Source organism: Rana temporaria, chromosome 2, assembly GCF_905171775.1.
Source record: "Rana temporaria chromosome 2, aRanTem1.1, whole genome shotgun sequence".
Taxonomy (NCBI): domain Eukaryota; kingdom Metazoa; phylum Chordata; class Amphibia; order Anura; family Ranidae; genus Rana; species Rana temporaria.
The window spans coordinates 531,660,945-531,682,566 of NC_053490.1; the positions used below are offsets into that span (position 1 = coordinate 531,660,945).

General features: G+C 38.1%; 1 protein-coding gene across 4 annotated transcripts in view; it reads right to left on the bottom strand.

Annotated features, from left to right (window-relative positions):
• Positions 1-247: 247 nt before the first annotated feature.
• Positions 248-21,622, bottom strand: part of GRAMD1C (GRAM domain containing 1C) — a 101,891-nt gene continuing 80,516 nt past the window's right edge. For 2 of the 4 annotated variants that reach the window (XM_040339126.1, XM_040339125.1), the window contains exons 3-6: positions 13,134-13,218; positions 6,431-6,534; positions 3,600-3,695; positions 259-709 (exon numbers count right to left, since the gene is read on the bottom strand). In XM_040339126.1, the coding sequence (XP_040195060.1) occupies positions 566-709; positions 3,600-3,695; positions 6,431-6,534; positions 13,134-13,218 (429 nt within the window). In that variant the 3' untranslated portion in view covers positions 259-565. Of the gene's footprint in view, positions 710-3,599; positions 3,696-6,430; positions 6,535-13,133; positions 13,219-13,291; positions 13,857-21,622 lie in introns of those variants that run through there. The other 2 variants (XM_040339127.1, XM_040339124.1) reach the window with 2 other exon arrangements.

The window sequence follows — 21,622 nt, forward strand, 5'->3', positions numbered from 1 at the left end:
GTGCCCCAAGGGCCGGATAAAGGCTAGCAAAGGGCCACGTCTGGCCCTCGGGCCACAGTTTGTAGACCCCTGCACTAGATGATCAATTTTTGGCTTTCTTCTTGACCTATTGGCCGAAATTATAATTTTTATATTCACAAGTCCATCCTTATACAGTAGATAGTGCCTGATAAATGTAATTCTCCTGAGGAAGCTACTATCCGTGGTGAAACATGTTGAGAATTTTGTCAGTCTGCACACTCTGAAACTGTACTGTATTTTTGATGGATTTTACTCTGTCATTTTTTTTTACTTTTATAAATAAAAATCTCTTTTAATTTATTTTGTTGTTGTAATTTAGCACCCGGAAAATCCCAATTCCCACTTTTCTTCATTGTTACCAATCGAGGGGGTGCAGTGCCAATAACTAGATGATAAGTAAAAAAATTATTCTCCAAAAAATTCATCTCTGAATTCTCATTAATGGAAGCCTCCTTAGAAGATGAACATGGACACAACTCTCTGAAAGATGGACTCTTGTTCTTGGAGGAGAGGCGGCAGGGAACAGAGACATTTCCTGGTGGCTCTACCTTGGTGGGTCTCGTGCAAAGGCCAGAAGAACGGGACTGGAAGTTGGGCAATGTCTTACCTTATCCAGGAGAACATTCTGCCACATGCGGAACATGTTCAGGAAGCTTCTGTCTCTGGCGGCAAAAGATGTGAGGAAGTACTGCAAGGAAGAGGAGGCCAATCTCAACAAAATGTTCATAAATTGACACAACAAAATATACAAATACTGTACTTATTGGTGTATACAGTGCCGGCCCAGGACATTGTGCTGCCTGGTACCAAGAATGAAATGCTGCCCCCCCCAAAAAAATTACGCCCACCAAAATGCCCCCACATCCATTATTTTATATCATGATAACTAAAGAGGACCTGCCATGGCTCTATACATGTATATAGGAGTATAAAAAGGACCTGTTATGGCTCTATACATGTATATAGGAGTATAAAAAGGACCTGTTATGGCTCTATTAATGCAATTGGCCCCACAGTGGAGCGGAGAGCGAAACAGCGAGGAGCGGTGGGGCGGCAATTAGCCCCACAGTGGAGCGGAGAGCAGAACAGGAGGAGCGGTGGGGCGGCAATTAGCCCCACAGTGGAGTGGAGAGCGGAGCTGGCGGAATGGGATGGCGGGCGGGCGGCAATTTGCCGTCCCCCTGAAAGTACCGTCTGGTACAATGGAACCATCGGGTCCCATGGTAGGGCCGACCCTGGGTGTATAACACACACTTTTTTACCCTGAAAATGGAGGTTAAACTGTGCCTGCGTGTTATACACCAATATTTTTATTGCCAACCATTGGGGGGGGAAGAGGGTCAGGTCCGCTGCCCCACCTCTCCTGGCCTTGGGACAGTGCTGCCAGAATGAACGAATGAATGAATGAGTGACTTGTATAGCGCTACACATGCAAACTAAATCGGCTCTAGGCCCTGTTTGCAACCAGTGTCTTCCTGGCTGGAGCGGTCATTTACCCCGTAGGATCTCGACACGCTTGGGACACACATATGTACTAGGGCCAATTTGGACAGGATCCAATTAACCTACCAGCATGTCTTTGGAGTGTAGGAGGAAACCGGAGTACCCGGAGGAAACCCAAGCAGACGCAGGGAGAACATGCAAACTCCAGGCAGATAGTATCGTGGTCGTGATTCGAACCAGTCACCCTTTTGCTGCTAGGTGAAAGTGCTAACCACTACACCACTGTGTTGCCCCAAGCATACTTTAAAGTTAAGAAAACATTACTGCCAGTCCTTTCTCATACGTGCTCATCTTTACTCTGTGTACGGGGCAGGGGTTCCATGTACTGTGCAGGGGGTCCGTGTACTGTGCAGGGGGTCCGTGTCCGGGGCAGGGGTTCCGTGTCCGGGGCAGAGGGTCTGTGTCCGAGACAGGGGGTCCGTGTCCCGGGCAGGAAGTCTGTGTACCGAGCAGGAAGTCCGTGTCCCGGGCAGGGGGTCTGTGTACTGTGCAAGGGGTCTGTGTACTGTGCAGGGGGTCCGTGTACTGTGCAGGGGGTCCGTGTACTGTGCAGGGGGTCCGTGTACTGTGCAGGGAGTCCGTGTCCAGGACAGGGGTTCCGTGTACTGTGCAGGGGGTCCGTGTACTGTGCAGGGGGTCTCTGCTCGGGACAGGGGTTACATGTCCGGGGCAGGGGGTCCGTGTTCGAGACAGGGGGTCTGTGTCCCGGGCAGGAAGTCTGTGTCCCGGGCAGGAAGTCTGTGTCCCGGGCAGGAAGTCTGTGTCCCGGGCAGGAAGTCCGTGTCCCGGGCAGGGGGTCCGTGTGCTGTGCAGGGGGGCTGTGTACTGTGCAAGGGGTCCGTGTACTGTGCAAGGGGTTTGTGTACTGTGCAGGGGGTTTGTGTCTGGTTTAGGAGTTAGCCACTAGGGGGCGCTGTAGGGGTTAAGTGTGACCTCATGTGTGTTTCTAACTGTAGGGGGGCGGGGCTGGGCGTGTGACGTCATTGATCGTCTTTCCCTATATCAGGGAACAGATGATCAATGACACTGCCACTGTGAAGAACGTGGAAGGTGTGTTTACACTCACCTCTCCCCATTCTTCAGCTCCTGTGACCGATCGCGGGACACCGGTGGCGATTGGGTCCGCGGGTCCCACAGCTGCGGTTACGGAGCTTCGGACCGGGTCGCAGGCGCACGCGACCCACGGCGCACGCAACCCACGGCTGGGCTCTTAAAGGCGACGTACCTGTACGTGCTTGTGCCCAGCCGTGCCATTCTGCCGACGTATATGTGCAGGAGGCGGTCCTTAAGTGGTTAACAGATTCAACACCCGAATCTCCTTCAGATCATTTTGGTTCGGTTACTGGCTGATAGGTGACCAACGTGCAACCTCTCAGTACCCGGTTTTCCTGGTCCCCGATGGTCAGGCCCCTATTGGAACACCAGCCTCTCTTGGCACTCCTTGGGCAGACTCTCCACCGGACAGCTTCCTCCAACAGGACGGACAGCTCAGGACCCTTATCAGATTGGGGACACAGTCGATCACTGGGCACCAGCTGCAGATCAGATGCTCCGGGCCAACGTGGTCCCGGAACCAGGATCACTGCGTAGCATGTACACCCCAGCCCTGAAGGCCATTTGCAGGTGTGCCTTGGTATGGCTACCCTGAAGGTGGGCGCCACACAAGGAGAAGACCCAAGAAGATGGCGTCTGCCCCATAAATACCCCCTCCCCAGCATGCACAGCGAGGAAATCTCCCCCTGATAGGCTGCCGGGAAGAAGCATCCAAACCCTTGACTCCACTGCTGCCACCCGTCGGCCTGGGGTGTGATCAGCGTCAGTATTCAAAGTGTGAAGAAATATGTGACTGTGGTGGGGGGGACATTAGAGTGTAAGCTCCTCTGGCACAGACACTGATGTGATTGGCTCAGTGTTCTCTGTACAGCACTGCGGTATATGTCAGAGCTATAGAAACTTAAAATAGTGTGTGACTGTGGTGAGGACGTTATGGAATGAAAGCTCCACACACATACGTTTCGTAGATTACACACAGACAGGAATAATAGGGCAAAGCCCGGCTGGTGGTCCATAGATACCTTCTCGCTCTCGGTACTGATCTGGATGGCATTGGGGATGAGTCTGGCGGTCTTCTCCTTCGTCATGGAGGTGACGTCTCTCAGCGGCAGACATATCTGTACAGAAGAAAAATGGTTACATGATACTTTGGTATGAACTTCTTCACACAAATTCTGGTGCAGAGTTGCTAGTCACTAGACACGTGCACTGACGAAAAATTTGTTTATTTTCGTTACATTCGTTTTTGTTGCATTTTTCGGAAATTCGAAAATTTGGAAATGTGAAAATTCTAAAATGCGAAAATTCGGAAATTTGAAAATTCTGAATTTCGGAAATTTGAAAATTCTGAATTTCGGAAATTTGAAAATTCTGAATTTCGGAAATTTGAAAATTCTGAATTTCGGAAATTTGAAAATTCTGAATTGCGAAAATTCGGAATTTTGGAAATTTGAAAATTCTGAAATTCAAAAATCTGAAACGAATCCCGAAAACGAATGAAACAAATTTAACTAAACACATTTTTGTAAATAAAGTGTAGAAACAAGACAAAATATTTTTTTTTTAATTCTGCACACTAGTTAGAAATTTGCCTATTATAGGTGCGTTCTGGGGATGCCATGGCACATGAAGGCAATTCGTTTTTTTTTTCCGTATTCGTTTTTTAACCACTTCCTTACTGGGCACTTAAACCCCCTTCCTGCCCAGAGCATTTTTTGCGATTCGGCACTGCGTCGCTTTAACTGACAATTGCGCGGTCGTGCGACGTGGCTCCCAAACAAAATTGACGTCCTTTTTTTCCCACAAATAGAGCTTTCTTTTGGTGGTATTTGATCACCTCTGCGGTTTTTATTTTTTGCGCTATAAACAAAAATAGAGCAACAATTTTGGAAAAAAATAATATTTTTTTACTTGTTGCTATAATAAATAGCTCAATTTAAAAAAAAAAATGTTTTATCCTCAGTCTAGGCCGATACGTATTCTACATATTTTTAGTAAAAAAAAAAAAAAAAAAATCGCAATAAGCGACTGGTTTGCACAAAAGTTATAGCGCCTACAAAATAAGGGACAGAATTATTATTTTTTATTATTTCTTTTTTTTACTAGTAATGGCGATTTTAGTGCGACTGCGACATTGCGGCGGACACATCGGACACTTTTGACACATTTTTGGCACCATTCACATTTATACTGCGATCAGTGCTATAAAAATGCACTAATTACTGTATAAATGTGACTGGCAGGGAAGGGGTTAACACTAGGGGGTGAGGAAGGGGTTAAATGTATTCCCTATATAGTGTTCTAACTGTGGGGGGAGGGGGGTGACTGGGGGGGTGACCGATCTGTGTCTCTATGTACAAGGGACACAGATCGGTCTCCTCTCTCCCTGACAGCACCGTTGTCTGCGAGAGCCGGCAATGAGAAATGATCTCATATGTAAACATATGAGATCATCTCTCATTGGCCGCACAGATCACCTAGCAAACGTCCACTCCGATTGGCCGTTCACGGTGATTGGCTGTGTCCAAGGGACACGGCCAGCACATAAGTTCCCCGCTGCACGCTCGGGGAACGCGGAAAGGGGCGGACGTCAAATGACGGCGCCCCAGAGAACTAGAACCACCCTGCGGCCGTATATAGTCGTACAGCCGTCGGGAAGTGGTTAACTAATTTTGACAAATTCGTCAATTCCAAATTTTCGGATTTCCAAATTTTCGAGTTCTGAATTTCCAAAATTTCCAATTTCGGAATATCTGAAATGTCGAAATTTCGAAATTCGGAAATGTCGAAATTCGGAAAATTCGGAAATTTCGAAATTCGTAAATTTCGAAATTCGGTAATGTGATAATTGAAGATTTTGAAAATTCGAGTTTTCGGTAATTCTATATTTCGGAAATTTGAAATTCCCGAAATAAAAAATTTGGGAAATTTGAAAATAAAAAATTCGAAAATTTGAAAATTTGAAAATTTGAAAATTCTGAATTTGAAAATTCGGAAAATTGAAAATTCGGAAAATCGGAAATTTGAAAATTCTGAATTCTTAAAAGTTTTGAAAATCGGAAATTCGAAAATTAAAAAATTCTGAATTCGAAAATTTGGAAATTCGAAAATCAGAAATTCGAAAATCAAAAATTTGAAAGTTTGAACATTTAGAAAATTCTAAATTCGAAAATTTGACCATTTAGAAAATTGAAAAATTAGAAAATCAAAGATTCGAAAATTCGGAATTTGAAAATTCGGAAATTTGTAAAATTAGAAAATCGGAATTTTGAAAATTTGCGAATTTCTGAATCTCTGAATCTTCGAATTTACATTTTCCAAATTCCAATTTTTTTTCTTCTGCAGAAGCACTGTTGTTGGAGAGGAGGAGTCAAGAGGAACAGGGTTCCTTTATGGTTTCCTCTATGGTTTCCTGATTCACTAGAGAAGCTATCCTATTGGATGCTGCCACCCCATGTGACTCCAGCAACCATCTTGGGTCAGGCAGAGCCTATTTAAGGTACTGGCTGCCAGGTTTGGCATGCAATTTTGTCAAGCTGGTAGAGTAAGGAGAGGTACCCCGCCTGTTAGGGACAGTACTAGGGAAAGGTTCCTGATGAGGAGGGAAAGCGCAGGGTCGCAACTCTTCTGGGCACCTTCCAGAGCGGGCATGAGACGGCCAGGCCTCATTCTGCTGCTCTCAACAGGCGCTGTGAGTCCAGCTGGTATCTGCTCCTTTTTATGTTACTAGAATCCACGAGTTGCTGGACTATTTCAATACAAGTTCTTCCCTGCATCTGCACACTCTGCACCACACCCACCCACAGATCACACATAGCGGAAGACCGGATAGCCCCGGGCAGCGGCCTCTCACCGTAGTCTCCCAGCGGAAGATGTTGCTGTGGAAGCAGATCCAGGTCTCGGACAGGTAAAGGCGGCCTTGCAGTAGGATGTCCTTCTGAAGGGCACAGGCGTAATCTGAGGGCAGAGACAGGCCATTTATAAAGTGCAAACACACAATACCATGTATGACTTGGATATACTTGGGCTAACTTTACTGTTTTGTTATTTTTTAATTCACCAAAAAAAAAAGGCGTTTGAAAAATGATTGCGCAAATACCTTGCAAGATAAAAAGTTGCAATGACCCCCATTTTATTCTCTGGGGTCTCTGCTAAAAAAAAAACATATATAGTGTTTGGGGGTTCTGAGTAATTTTCTAGCAAAACAATTATAATTTGTTCATGTAGGAGAGAAGTGCCAGGATAGGCGCGGTATGGAAGGGGTTAAATGTTGAGGTTTCTACTCCTATAAAGGCCATAGCCGGGTTTTCTGCTGGGAGGAGAGGACAGCTGAGAAATGTGAGCTGACACTCAGATTGTGTGTGACCCCTGACCTCTGAAATACGACCCCCGACCCCGGGATGGGGCGTGAACATACACAGAATTCCAGGTCTGTCACTCTTTAGGTGGCAGTACGGTGATTTAGGTTAATGCAGAGAAATCACAAACATCTCATTCATCATCAAATAAAATAAAATAAAATATTGAACAACGCAACGCTGCATTGAATAACACGAGAAGCTGCTGAGGTTTGTGATTCCGCTGTGAATATTAATAATAATAATAATAATAATAATAATAAATATAAATAATAATAATAAATATAAATAATAGAAATAATAATAAAAATAATAATAATAAAAAATTATAATTATTATTATTATATTTATTTTTTCCGTTGTGAATATTAATAATAATAATAATAATAATAATAATAATAATAAATAGAAATAATAGAAATAATAATAATCATTAAAAAAAATATAATTATTATTATTATATTTATTTTTATATCACATTAGACATGTGCGGTTCGTTTAGTTCCAAATTGAATATCGGATAAATTTTTCATTATTCCGTTGCGAATATTAATAATAATAATAATAATAATAATAATAAATAGAAATAATAGAAATAATAATAAAAATAATAATAATAAAACATTTTTATAATTATTATTATATTTATTTTTATATCACATTAGACATGTGCAGTTTGTTTCGTTCCAAATTGAATATCGGATACATTTTTCATTATTCCGTTGCGAATATTAATAATAATAATAATAATAATATAAATAATAATAATAAAACATTTTTATAATTATTATTATTATATTTATTTTTATATCACAATATATGACGGTTTGTTTCATTCCAAATTGAATATCGGATACATTTTTCGTTATTCCATTGCGAATATTAATAATAATAATAATAATAATAAATAGAAATAATAATAATAAAACATTTTTATAATTATTATTATTATATTTATTTTTTATATCACAATATATCACGGTTTGTTTCATTCCAAATTGAATATCGGAAACAGTTTTCGTTATTTCGTTGCGAATATTATTATTAATAATATTAATAATAATAATAATAAATAGAAACAAATAGAAATAATAATAAAAATAATAATATTTTTTTTTTTATAATTATTATTATATTTATTTTTATATCACATTATATCACGGTTTGTTTCGTTCCATTAAATATTGGATACATTTTCAGTTGAATTCAGAAATTCAGATGTATCCGAATTTCTGAATGACAATAGTAACGAATTTAATCCGAAATAACAAAACACAATTTCGAAATTCGAACTCAAATACGTTTCAAATCAAATTCGAATTTCTGAAGAGAATAAAATAGAATAGAAGATAAGAATAAAAAAAAAATCGCACCTCAACCACGAGCCGAGCGTTTGGCTCATAATTGTTGTGCGCCCCCATTGAACTCAATGGGCTTGTTTGACAGGCTGTGCCACCTATCAGACTCTGCAACCCAAGTAAAAAATGCAGCAACGCAACGCTGCATTGAATAACATGAGAAGCTGCTGACGTTTGCGATTCCGCTGCGAATATTATTAATAAATATAAATATATATATATATATATATATATATATATATATATATATAAAATATAAAAATATATAAATAATAATAATAATATAAATAAATAGAAATAATAATAAAAATAATAAAAAATTATAATTATTATTATTATATTTATTTTTTCCATTGTGAATATTAACAATAATAATAATTATAATAAATATAATATAATATAAATAATAGAAATAATAATAAAAATCATTAAAAAAATGTAATTATTATTATTATATTTATTTTTATATCACATTAGACATGTGCCGTTTGTTTCGTTCCAAATTGAATATCGGATAAATTTTTTGTTATTCCGTTGAAAATATTAATAAAAATAATAATAATAATAATAATAATAATAATAAATAGAAATAATAATACAAATAATAATAATAAAACATTTTTATAATTATTATTATTATTATTATTATTATTATATTTATTTTTATATCACATTATATCACGGTTTGTTTCTTTTTCAAATTGAATAACGGATACATTTTCAGTTGAATTCGGAAATTCAGATGTATCCGAATTCCTGAATGACAATAGTAACGAATTTAATCCGAAATAACAAAACACAATTTCGAAATCCGAACTCCAAATACGTTTCAAATCAAATTCGAATTTCTGAAGAGAATAAAATGGAATAGAAGATAAAAAAAAAAAAAAAATCGCACCTCAACCACGAGCCGAGCGTTTGGCTCATAATTGTTGTGCGCCCCCATTGAACTCAATGGGCTTGTTTGACAGGCTGTGCCACCTATCAGACTCTGCAACCCAAGTAAAAAATGCAGCAACGCAACGCTGCATTGAATAACATGAGAAGCTGCTGACGTTTGCGATTCCGCTGCGAATATTAATAATAAATATAAATATAAAAAAATATAAATAATAATATAAATAAATATAAATAATATAAATAATAATAAAAAATTATAATTATTATTATTATATTTATTTTTTCCATTGTGAATATTAACAATAATAATAATTATAATACATAGAAATAATAGAAATAATAATAAAAATAATAATCATTCAAAAAAATTATAATTATTATTATTATATTTATTTTTATATCACATTAGACATGTGTGGTTTGTTTCGTTCCAAATTGAATATCAGATACATTTTTCGTTATTCCGTTGCGAATATTAATAATAATAATAATAATAATAAAAAATAGAAATTATTGAAATAATAATACAAATAATAATAATAAAACATTTTTATAATTATTATTATTATATTTATTTTTATATCACATTATATCACGGTTTGTTTCTTTTTCAAATTGAATATCGGATACATTTTCAGTTGAATTCGGAAATTCAGATGTATCCGAATTCCTGAATGACAATAGTAACGAATTTAAACGAATCCGAAATAACAAAACACAATTTCGAAATTTCGAACTCAAATACGTTTCACATCAAATTCGAATTTCTGAAGAGAATAAAATGGAATAGAAGATAAAAATAAAAAAATCGCACCTCAACCACGAGCCGAGCGTTTGGCTCATAATTGTTGTGCGCTTGTTTGACAGGCTGTGCCACCTATCAGACTCTGCAACCCAAGTAAAAAATGCAGCAGCCTCGAATCAAGGCAATACAGTCCTGGCATGTGTACAAACCCGTTAGGCTGTAATGTTAGCATTGGGGTGGGGTAGAAATATTAGACATGTACGTTAGTAAAAATTTGCGCTAAGGTGAAAAATGTGTAAGGAATAAAAAATAAAAAGTAATTACTAAACTTGCAGCTGCTGTACACAAGGTGCTTTTCGTTTGAAGCAATATAAAAATACATAATAATAATAATAATAACAATGAAAATAAATATAAATAATACATAATAATACATAATAATATTAATAATAAAAATGAAAATAAATATAAATAATAAAAATAATAATAAAAAAAAAATAGGGTATAAAATAAATGCATAAAAGGTACTTGTGGTAGGTGAAAGGAAGGTTCAGTGGAATATTATGGAGGCTCCGGAGGGAGCAGATAAATGTAAATTGTGAAATGTATATGTATGCATTTTTGTATAGGGAAAAAAAAATGGAAAATTAATAAAGAGATTTGAAAAAAGGAAAAAAAAAATAATAAAAAAATAATAATTTATATTTATATCACATTAGACATGTGCGGTTTGTTTCGTTCCAAATTAAATATGTGATCCATTTTTCATTATTCGGAAATTCAGATGTATCCGAATTCCTGAATGACAATAGTAACGCATTTAACAAATCCGAAATAACAAAACACAATTATGAAATTCAAAATCAAATATAATATAATAGAGTAAAAGAGAACAGAATAGAAAATAAAGGAATACAAAATAAAAATAAAGGGATAGAATAGAAAATAAGAAATTAGAATAGAAAATAATAGAGTAAAACAGAATAAAATAGAAAATAAAATCAAATTCTGAATTTCATGAAGAAAATAAAATAGAATAGAAAATTAAGGAATAGAATAGAAAATAATATATTAGAAAAGAAAATAATAGAATAAAATATAATAGAGTACAGAATACAAAAAAAAGGAATAGATTTTTTTTTATAAGAAATAAAGTGATAGAATAGAAAATAAGTGATAGAATAGAAAATAATAGAGTAAAACAGAATAAAATAGAAAATAAAATCTAATTCTGAATTTCATGAAGAAAATAAAATAGAATAGAAAATTAAGGAATAGAATAGAAAATAATATATTAGAATAGGAAATAATAGAATAAAATATAATAGAGTAGAGAATACAAAATAATGGAATACAATTTTTTTTTATAAGAAATAAAGTGATAGAATAGAAAATAAGAGATAGAATAGAAAATAATAGAGTAAAACAGAATAAAATAGAAAAGAATAGAATAGAAAATAGAAAAAAAATTAATATAACCAACCATCTTCTGAAATTTGAATTTCAAATGGAATAAATTCAAATTTGAATAGAATAGAAAATAATATAATAAAATAGAAAATAATATAATAAAATATAATAGAGTAAAAGAGAACAGAATAGAAAATAAAGGAATAAAAAAAATAAAAAATAAAGGGATAGAATAGAAAATAATAAATTAGAATAGAAAATAATAGAATAGAATAGAAAATAGAAAACAATTTAATATAACCATGTTCTGAAATTCAAATTTCAAATGGAATAAATTCAAATTTGAATAGGATAGAAAATAATATAATAAAATAGAAAATAATATAATAAAATACAATAGAGTAAAAGAGAACAGAATAGAAAATAAAGGATTACAAAATAAAAATAAAGGGATAGAATAGAAAATAATAAATTAGAATAGAAAATAATAGAGTAAAACAGAATAAAATAGAAAATAAAAGACCAGAATAGAAGAGAAAATAGAAAACAATTTAATATAACCATCTTCTGAAATTCAAATTTCAAATGGAATAAATTCAAATTTATTAAATAGAAGATTATAATATAATAAAATAGAAAAGAATATAATAAAATATAATAGAGTAAAAGAGAAAATAAAGGAATACGAAAAATAATAAAACATAAAGGAATAGAAGAGAAAATAAGAAATTAGAATAGAAAATAATAGAGTAAAACAGAAAAAAATAGAAAATAAAAGACTAGAATAGAATAGAAAATAGAAAACAATTTAATATAACCATGTTCTGAAATTCAAATTTCAAATGGAATAAATTCAAATTTGAATAGGATAGAAAATAATAGAAAAGAATAGAGAAGAAGATAAAAAAATAGGATATAATAGAATAGAGTAAAAACAGAACAGAATGCAAAATAAAAGAGTAGAAAATAGAATAGAAAATAAAGGGATAACATAGAAAATAATAAAGTAAAACAGAATCAAATAGAATGGAAAATAAATAAATAGAATAGAAAATAGAATAAAGTGGAAAGAATATAACCATCTTCTGAAAATTCAAATTTCAAATAGAATGCAATAGAAAAGAATAAAAATAGAAAAACAAATATAATAGAAAAGCATGGAATAGAAAAAAAATAATAGAATCAAATAGAAAGAATATAACCTTCTTCCGAAATTAAAATTTCGAAAAGAATAAATTAAAATTTGAATAGAATAGAAAAGAATAAAATAATTAAAAAAATAGAATAGACTAGCATAGAATAGAATATAAAGAATATGACCATTCCCCATATGTGAATAGAGTAGAAAGAATATACAATAATAGGAAAGAAACTAATAGAACAGAAAATAAAAGAATAGAACAGAAAAAACAATAGAATAGAATGGAATAGAAAGAATATAACCATCTTCCAAAATTCGAATTTTGAATAGAAAAAATTTGATTTTTGAATTGATTTGAATTAAATTCGAATCGATTTGTATTTTCAGAATTTTGTCTAATTTGGGAAAATCCGAATTGATTTAAATTTGAATAAAGTAAATCGATTCCGAAAACGAACTAAACAAACGAATATAACGAAACAAAATTTAGGTAAATACGGAATTGAATAAAATGTTTCCGTTCTGCACATGTCTAATAACCACCACTCAGCCACCTGTTTTTATCGCCCCCTCTCAATGCTAACATTACAGCCTCACAGGTTTGTTCCCCCCCCCCCCCCGGGCCGTACACAGTGTCAACTTACCAACAATCAGCTTCTCGCTTTCCGGCAAATCTTTGAACAGTTTACGGAACTCCTCGCTGCGCTGTTTGTAGGTGGAGCTTGAGACCTGCGGCGAGAGATAGACGGGGATTACAATTCATGTCTATGTGTCCAGATTTCCACCAGCAAAGGCCACCTACATGATTGGTATTGGCTTCGTCTGCCAGGAGCTGGTCCTGAGTGATGTCCTCCATCCTCTCCGCTCTGCAGAGTGTCAGGGGTCGGTGAACTGGGATGCGACAGAAGTCTACACAAGTAGCCAGGAGAGGACAAAACACAAGTGTCCAGACAGACCTCCCTCGGGTGACACATTCCAGAGATAATGGAGGAGGACAAATACTTTCCTGAAATCTTCACATATTTGGAATTTTCACTTTGGGCTCCATTTCTTAGTATAGCTGCTGGGATGCCACATACAAGACAGAGTACTTGGCCAAAAGTTGAAGACAGTCTGATCATTACATTTACTATATGGCCAAAATTTGAGGACACAATGACCATCACACCCGCTATAAGGTCAAAAGTTGAAGTATAACTGCTGATATGTCACATACAAGATAAAGTATATAGCCAAAAGTCGAAGACACCATTGACCATCATACATTCTATAAGGCCAAAAGTTGAGGACACACTGACCATCATAACTACTCTATAATAATAATATGGCCAAATACTTTCCTGAAACCTTCACATATTTGGAGTTTTCACTTTGTCTTGTACCTGTATACTGTGAAATGAAGCCCAAAGTGAAAACTCCAAATATGTGAAGCTTTCAGGAAAGTATTTGGCCATACAGTAGGTATAATGGTCAGTGTGTCCTCAAATATTGGTCATATAGAAGGTATGATGGTTAGTGTCTCCTCAACTTTTGGCCATTTAGTAGATGTAATGGTCAGAGTGTCTTCAACTTTTGGCTATATACTCTGTCTTGTATCTGTATACTGTGAAATGAAGTCCAGGGTATATGGCCAAAAGTTGAGGACACACTGACAATTGCACCTACTATTCGGCCAAAGGTTGATGACACACTGACCATCACACCCCCTATAAAGGTCAAAAGTTGAAGTATAACTGCTGAGATGTCACATACAAGACAGAGTATATAGCCAAAAGTTGAAGACACCATTGACCATCATACATTCTATAAGGCCAAAAGTTGAGGACACACTGACCATCATACCTACTATATAAAAATAATATGGCCAAATACTTTCCTGAAACCTTCACATATTTGGAATTTTCACTTTGGGCTCCATTTCACAGTATAGCTGCTGAGATGCCACATACAAAACAGAGTATATAGCCAACAGTTAATTACACTCTGACCATTATACCTACTATACGGACAAAAGTTGAGAACACACTAACCATCACACCTTCTATAAGGCCAAAAGTTAAGGACACACTGACCATTATACCTACTATATGGCCAAAAGTTGAGGACACACTGACCATCACACCTTCTATAAGGCCAAAAGTTGAGGACGCAATGGCCATCACTACCATATAATAATAATATTGCCAAATACTTTCCTGAAACCTTCACATATTTGGAATTTTCACTTCAGGCTCCATTTTTCAATATAGCTGCTGATATGTCACATACAAGATAGAGTATATAGCCAAAAGTTGAAGACAATCTTACCATTTCATCTACTATATGGCCAAAAGTTGAGGACACACTGACCATTATACCTACTATATGGCCAAAAGTTGAGGACACACTGACCATCACACCTCCTATATGGCCAAATGTTGAGGAGACACTGACCTTCACACCAACTATATGGCCAAAAATTTGAGGACACACTGACCATTACACCAACTATATGGACAAAAGTTGAGGACACACTGACCATCACAACTACTCTATAATAATAATAATATGGCCAAATACTTTCCTGAAACCTTCACATATTTGGAATTTTCACTTCGGGCTCCATTTTTCAGTATAGCTGCTGATATGCCACATACAAGACAGAGTATATAGCCAAAAGTCAAAGACACCATTGACCATCATACATTCTATAAGGCCAAAAGTTGAGGACGCACTGGCCATCACACCTACCATATAATAATAATATGGCCAAATACTTTCCTGAAATCTTCACATATTTGGAATTTTCACTTTGGGCTCCATTTCACAGTATAGCTGCTGAGATGCCACATACAAGACAGAGTATATAGCCAAAAGTTGAATACACTCTGACCATTATACCTATTATATGGCCAAAAGTTGAGGACACACTGACCATCACACCTCCTATATGGCCAAAAGTTGAGGACACACTGACCATCACACCTTCTATAAGGCTTAAAGTTCAGGACACACTGGCCATCACACCTACTATAAAATAATAATATGGCCAAATACTTTCCTGAAACCTTCACATATTTGGAATTTTCACTTTGGGTTCCATTTCACAGTATAGCTGCTGATATGCCACATACAAGACAGAGTATATAGCCAAAAGTTGAAGACACTCTGACCATTACATGTACTATATGGCCAAAGGTTGATGACATACTGACCATCACACCTCCTATATGGCCAAATGTTGAGGAGACACTGGCCATTATACCTTCTATATGACCAAAACTTGAGGACACATTTGCCATCACACCTACTATATAATAATAATAATATGGCCAAATATTTTTCTGAAATCTTCACATATTTGGAAATTTCACTTTGGGCTCCATTTCTCAGTATAACTGCTGAGATGCCACATACAAGACAGAGTATATAGCCAAACGTTGAAGATAGTCTGAACATCACACCTACTATACAGTATGGCCAAATACTTTCCTGAAACCTTCACATATTTGGAGTTTTCATTTTGGGCTTCATTTCACAGTATACAGATACAAAACAAAGTATATGGCCAAAAGTTGAAGACACTCTGACCATTACATCTACTATATGGCCAAAGGTTGATGACACACTGACCATCTTACCTTCTGTATGGCGAAAAGTTAAGGGCACAATGACCATCACACCTCCTATATGGCCAAATGTTGAGGAGACACTGACCATCACATCTACTATATGACCAAAATTTGAGGACACACTGACCATTACACCAACTATATGGCCAAAAGTTGAGGACACACTAACCATCACACCTACTATGTGGCCAAAAGTTGAGGACACACTGGCCATTACACCAACTATATAATAATAATATGGCCAAATACTTTCTTGCAATCTTCACATATTTGGAATTTTCACTTCGGGCTCCATTTCACAGTATAGCTGCTGAGATGCCACATACAAGACAGAGTATATGGCCAAAAGTTAAAGACACTCTGACCATTACAACTAATATATGGCCAAATGTTGATGACACACTGACCATTATACCTACTATATGGCCAAATACTTTCCTGAAACCTTCACATATTTGGAGTTTTCACTTTGGGCTTAATTTCACAGTATACAGGTACAAGACAGAGTATATGGCCAAAAGTTGAAGACACTCTGACCATTACACCAACTATATGGCCAAAAGTTGAGGACACAATAACCATCACACCTACTATGTGGCCAAAAGTTGGGGTCACCCTGACCATTAAACCTACTATATGGGCAAAAGTTGAGGTCACCCTGGGCCATTAAACCTACTAATTGGCCAGAAGTAAATACCCACCTAAAAAAAATGGCGTGGGGTCCCCCCTCTGATTCTAAACTAGTACCTGTGTGATTTCACGTGCTCTTTAGGAATGGCCATGAGACGATGAACATTAATACAGACTGTAAAACACAGTAATTACACTGAGAACACCGGCTCTGGGGTTTTATTTGTGTTCTTCAGAGCAGAACAAACGCTTACGTGGATCTGTTACATTATAGGAAGGAAAACAAAGGCGCTGTGTGACGGGACGTGACAGGTTTTTGGAGTATTACATGACATATTAAATAATATATGGCTTCATCTGAGTCACCGCTCCTTCCACACAGCAGGTTTTATAGGACACGTCTGACTATCAAGGATGTGTGCTGCCATATAAAAGAATTCTAACATAAGAATGTTCCTTTAAGTTCATTAGATCTAATATTTCAGTGAAAGCAGATCTAAACTGAATCTCTAAAGTTGTGTTTCTCAACCACTTTTCAGTCACATCACTCGTTAAACGTATGCAGAATCTTGAGGCAACACAGTCTACAATGTACATTTTACTTATCAATGGGAAACCCAAGCCTGGGACAATGCACACAACCAATTCGATAAAATTAACTTCACATTAGAAGCCGCCATCACATCAGAAACGAATCCATCATATACTTCATAAGCCTCCCATTTACAGGTCCTTCCATCACATCTGAGGTCACTCATCATATCAGAGGTCTCCAATCACATCAGAGATCTCCTATCACATCAGAGGTCTCCCATCACATCAGAGGTCTCCCATCACATCAGAGGTCTCCCATCACATCAGAGGTTCCCCATCACATCAGAGGTCCCCCATCACATCAGAGGTTTCCCATCACATCAGAGGTTTCCCATCACATTAGAGGTCTCCCATCACATCAGAGCCCCTCATCACATCAGAAGCCCCCCTTCACATGAGAGGTCCCCCATCATGTCAGACAGAGGTCTCCCATCACATCAGAGGTCCACCATCACATCAGAGCCCCTCATCACATCAGTAGCCCCCCTTCACACGAGAGGTCTTTTCTTTACATCAGAGGTCCTCTCTTCACATCAAAGATCCTTCCATCACATCAGAGGTCCCCCCCATCACATCAGAAGCCCCCTTCAAATAAGAATTCTCCCTTCATGTCAGAGGTCACCCCTTCACATCAGAGCCCCTATTACATCAGAGGTCCTCTCATCATATCAGAGGCCCCCTATCACATCAGAGCTCCCCCATAACATCAAAGGTCCCAATTACAATTACTATACATGAGAGCCCCCATCACATCACATCCACCCCTATAAATCAGAGGTCTCTTACGTATACATAAGTTCCTCAATCGCCAGAGTCCCCTCAGTCACATAGCCCTCCCCCAATCACACAATCCCCCAATCTCAGAGCCCCCCAATCACACAGCCCCCCAATTACACAATCCCCCAATCTCAGAGCCCCCCAATCACACAATCCCCCAATCTCAGAGCCCCCCAATCACACAATCCCCCAATCTCAGAGCCCCCAAATTACACAATCCCCCAATCTCAGAGCCCCCCAATCACACAATCCCCCAATCTCAGAGCCCCCAAATCAAACAATCCCCCAATATCAGAGTTACTCAATCACACAATCCCCCAATCTCAGAGCCCCCCAATCACACAATCCCCCAATCTCAGAGTTCCCCAACCACACAATCCCCCAATCACACAATCCTCCATTACAGAGCCCCTCAATCACACAGTCCCCCATTTCAGAGCCCCCCAATCACACAATCCCCCAATCTCAGAGTTCCCCAATCACACAATCCTCCATTACAGAGCCCCTCAATCACACAGTCCCCCAATCTCAGAGCCCCCCAATCACACAATCCCCCAATCTCAGAGTCCCCCAATCACACAATCCCCCATTACAGAGCCCCTCAATCACACAGTCCCCCATTACAGAGCCCCACAATCACACAATCTCATCTTCTCATCAGAACTCTACCCTTCAGCTACAGCAGCCCGGCAGAGGGCATGCAGTGGCGGAAGTCTGGAGGAGGTGGACTTTCATCTCCTCTCTAAATGCTGGGATCACATCAGAAGTCACCCCCTTCACCTCAAAACAGACTACGGAAGATTACATGGCATGCACACGGACCACCCTAACAAGGATAGGCTTCCGCGCTTAGTGTATTCATTTTACAGCCAGGAAGTAGGGGAACTGGCAGGATCAATCAGGTATTATATACAGAATGTATACTAACAGTAAATATTTTACATGATAAAATACAGTTTTATTATTTAAAGAGATAGATTAATAAAATACAATTTTTAAATGTAACAAACACAACAATTTGTATGGTGGTCTGTCTTCCACAGACCACCAATGTATGTCTTCCACAGACCACCATTGTATGTCTTCCACAGACCACCAATGTATGTCTTCCACAGACCACCAATGTATGTCTTCCACAGACCACCAATGTATGTCTTTCACAGACCACCAATGTATGTCTTCCACAGACCACCAATGTATGTCTTCCACAGACCACAATTGTATGTCTTCCACAGACCACAAATGTATGTCTTCCACAGACCACAAATGTATGTCTTCCACAGACCACCAATGTATGTCTTCCACAGACCACCAATGTATGTCTTCCACATACCACCAATGTATGTCTTCCACAGACCACCAATGTATGTCTTCCACAGACCACCAATGTATGTCTTCCACAGACCACCAATGTATGTCTTCCACAGACCACCAATGTATGTCTTCCACAGACCACCAATGTATGTCTTCCACAGACCACCAATGTAAGGTCAATAACCACCAAATATGCCAAAAACCACCAAAGTATGGTGGTCCTTTTCCCACTGACCACAGATCTAAGGAGCTCCACTCCACTCATCACCAATAAAAAAGGAGCCTTTCATTGACCACTAATGTAAGAGGGTATTTGTTTCATGTTACAATCAGGGCCGGTGCTACCACTAGGCAAATTAGGCAGCCGCCTAGGACGCACTGCTGCCTAGGGTGCCCGACCACTGGTGTTCCTACTCTCTTTTCTCTGCAGCAAGCAACAGCGGAGGACTGTGTCTGTGTCCCAACTCCTGAACGAATGGAAGCAAACATTCATTGATGGGCACTGGTAGGTTGCATTGAGGGGTGCTGGTGAGGCTGCATTGATGCATTCATAGGCACTGGTGAGGCTAAATTTGATGGGCGCTGGTGAGGCTGCATTGATGGGCGCTGGTAGGCTACATTGAGGGGCGCTGGTGAGGCTGCATTGATAGGCACTGGTGAAGCTGCATTGATGGGTGCTGGTGAGGCTGCATTGATGGGCGCTGGTAGGCTGCATTGATGGGCGCTGGTGAGGCTGTATTTGATTGGTGCTGGTGGACTGGGCACTTCATTCAAAAGGTGGGGTATACATGGGCAGGGCAAAGGGGGTGGAGTCAGGGACGGAGCAAGGTGGGTGGCAAAATGAGGTTTCGCCTAGGGTGTCAAAAATCCTTGCACCAGTCCTGGTTACAATGTTGTTACAATTTTTTGTATTAAAACATTTTTTTGTATGAAGCAGCCCTGGGATTTTAAGTACGCCACATTCCTTAACCACTTCCGGACCGCCGCACGACTATATACGTCGGCACTTTGAAAAGGGATATCTTAGTTATGGCAGCAGCTTCTGCCATAACCGAGGTATCCATGGATGGTGTCGGTAAAGCAGTTGATGTGTCAGTAGGGCAGTGGATGGTGTCATCATGGCAGTGGACTTTCAGGGCAGTGGATGGTGTCAGTAGGGCAAGTAGACCGTGGTAGTAGGGCAGTGGGTGTTCACCTGTTCGTTGAATAGCAAACAATTTGGGGTGTTTGCGGCAAATGCGAAAGCCGCGGGACACCCTTTAAAAGTTTATGGGAGAAATCTAAAGTGCTAATTGTAAAGGTTAATATGCAAGTTATTGTCATAAAAAGGGTTTGGGGACCCGGGTCCTGTCCCAGGGGACATGTATCAATGGAAAAAAAGTTTTAAAAACTGATGTTTTTTCGGGAGCTGTGATTTTAATAATGCTTAAAGTGAAACAATAAAAGTGAAATATTCCTTTAAATTTTGTACCTGGGGGGTGTCTATAGTATGCCTGTAAAGTGACGCATGTTTCCCGTGTTTAGAACTGTCTCTGCACAAAATGACATTTCTAAAAGGAAAAAAAGTCATTTAAAACTGTCGGTTCCCGGCAATACAGATAAAAGTAATTGAAAAAAAACAGCATGGGTTCCCTCCTTAGTCCATTACCAGGCCCTTTGGTTCTGGTATGAATATTAAGGGGAACCCCGAACCAAAATGAAAAACAAAAATTGCGTGGGGGTCCCCCCCAGATTCCATATCAGGCCCTTCAGGTCTGGCATGGATATTAAGGGGAACCCTGCGTCATTTTTTTTTAATGGCATAGGGGTCCACCTCAAAATCCATACCAGACTGGATTCCATATGGATTCCCTTCAGGTCTGGTATGGATTTTAAGGGGAACCCCATGCCAAAATGAAAAAAAAAAATGGCGTGGGGTTCCCCCCAAAAATCGTGTTTGGCTCATCCCTATTCACCATTATCCACCCAAAGCTTGAATGCAAAGACCCCTTGAACCGTATGGATAGACAATGAATTTGGAGACAATCTCTTGTAGAACCATCTCTAAAATATATTAAAGCGTTGGCATATTGCAAGTGCTTTATGTTCTTTGACGGTATAAAATATTCCACTTTTTATGCATTATATTAACATGCTTTATTTTGTTGAAGCACAGAAAATTGCAGAGGAAGACAATGAAGGGTGATTGAGAGACGGAGAAGGAGTCT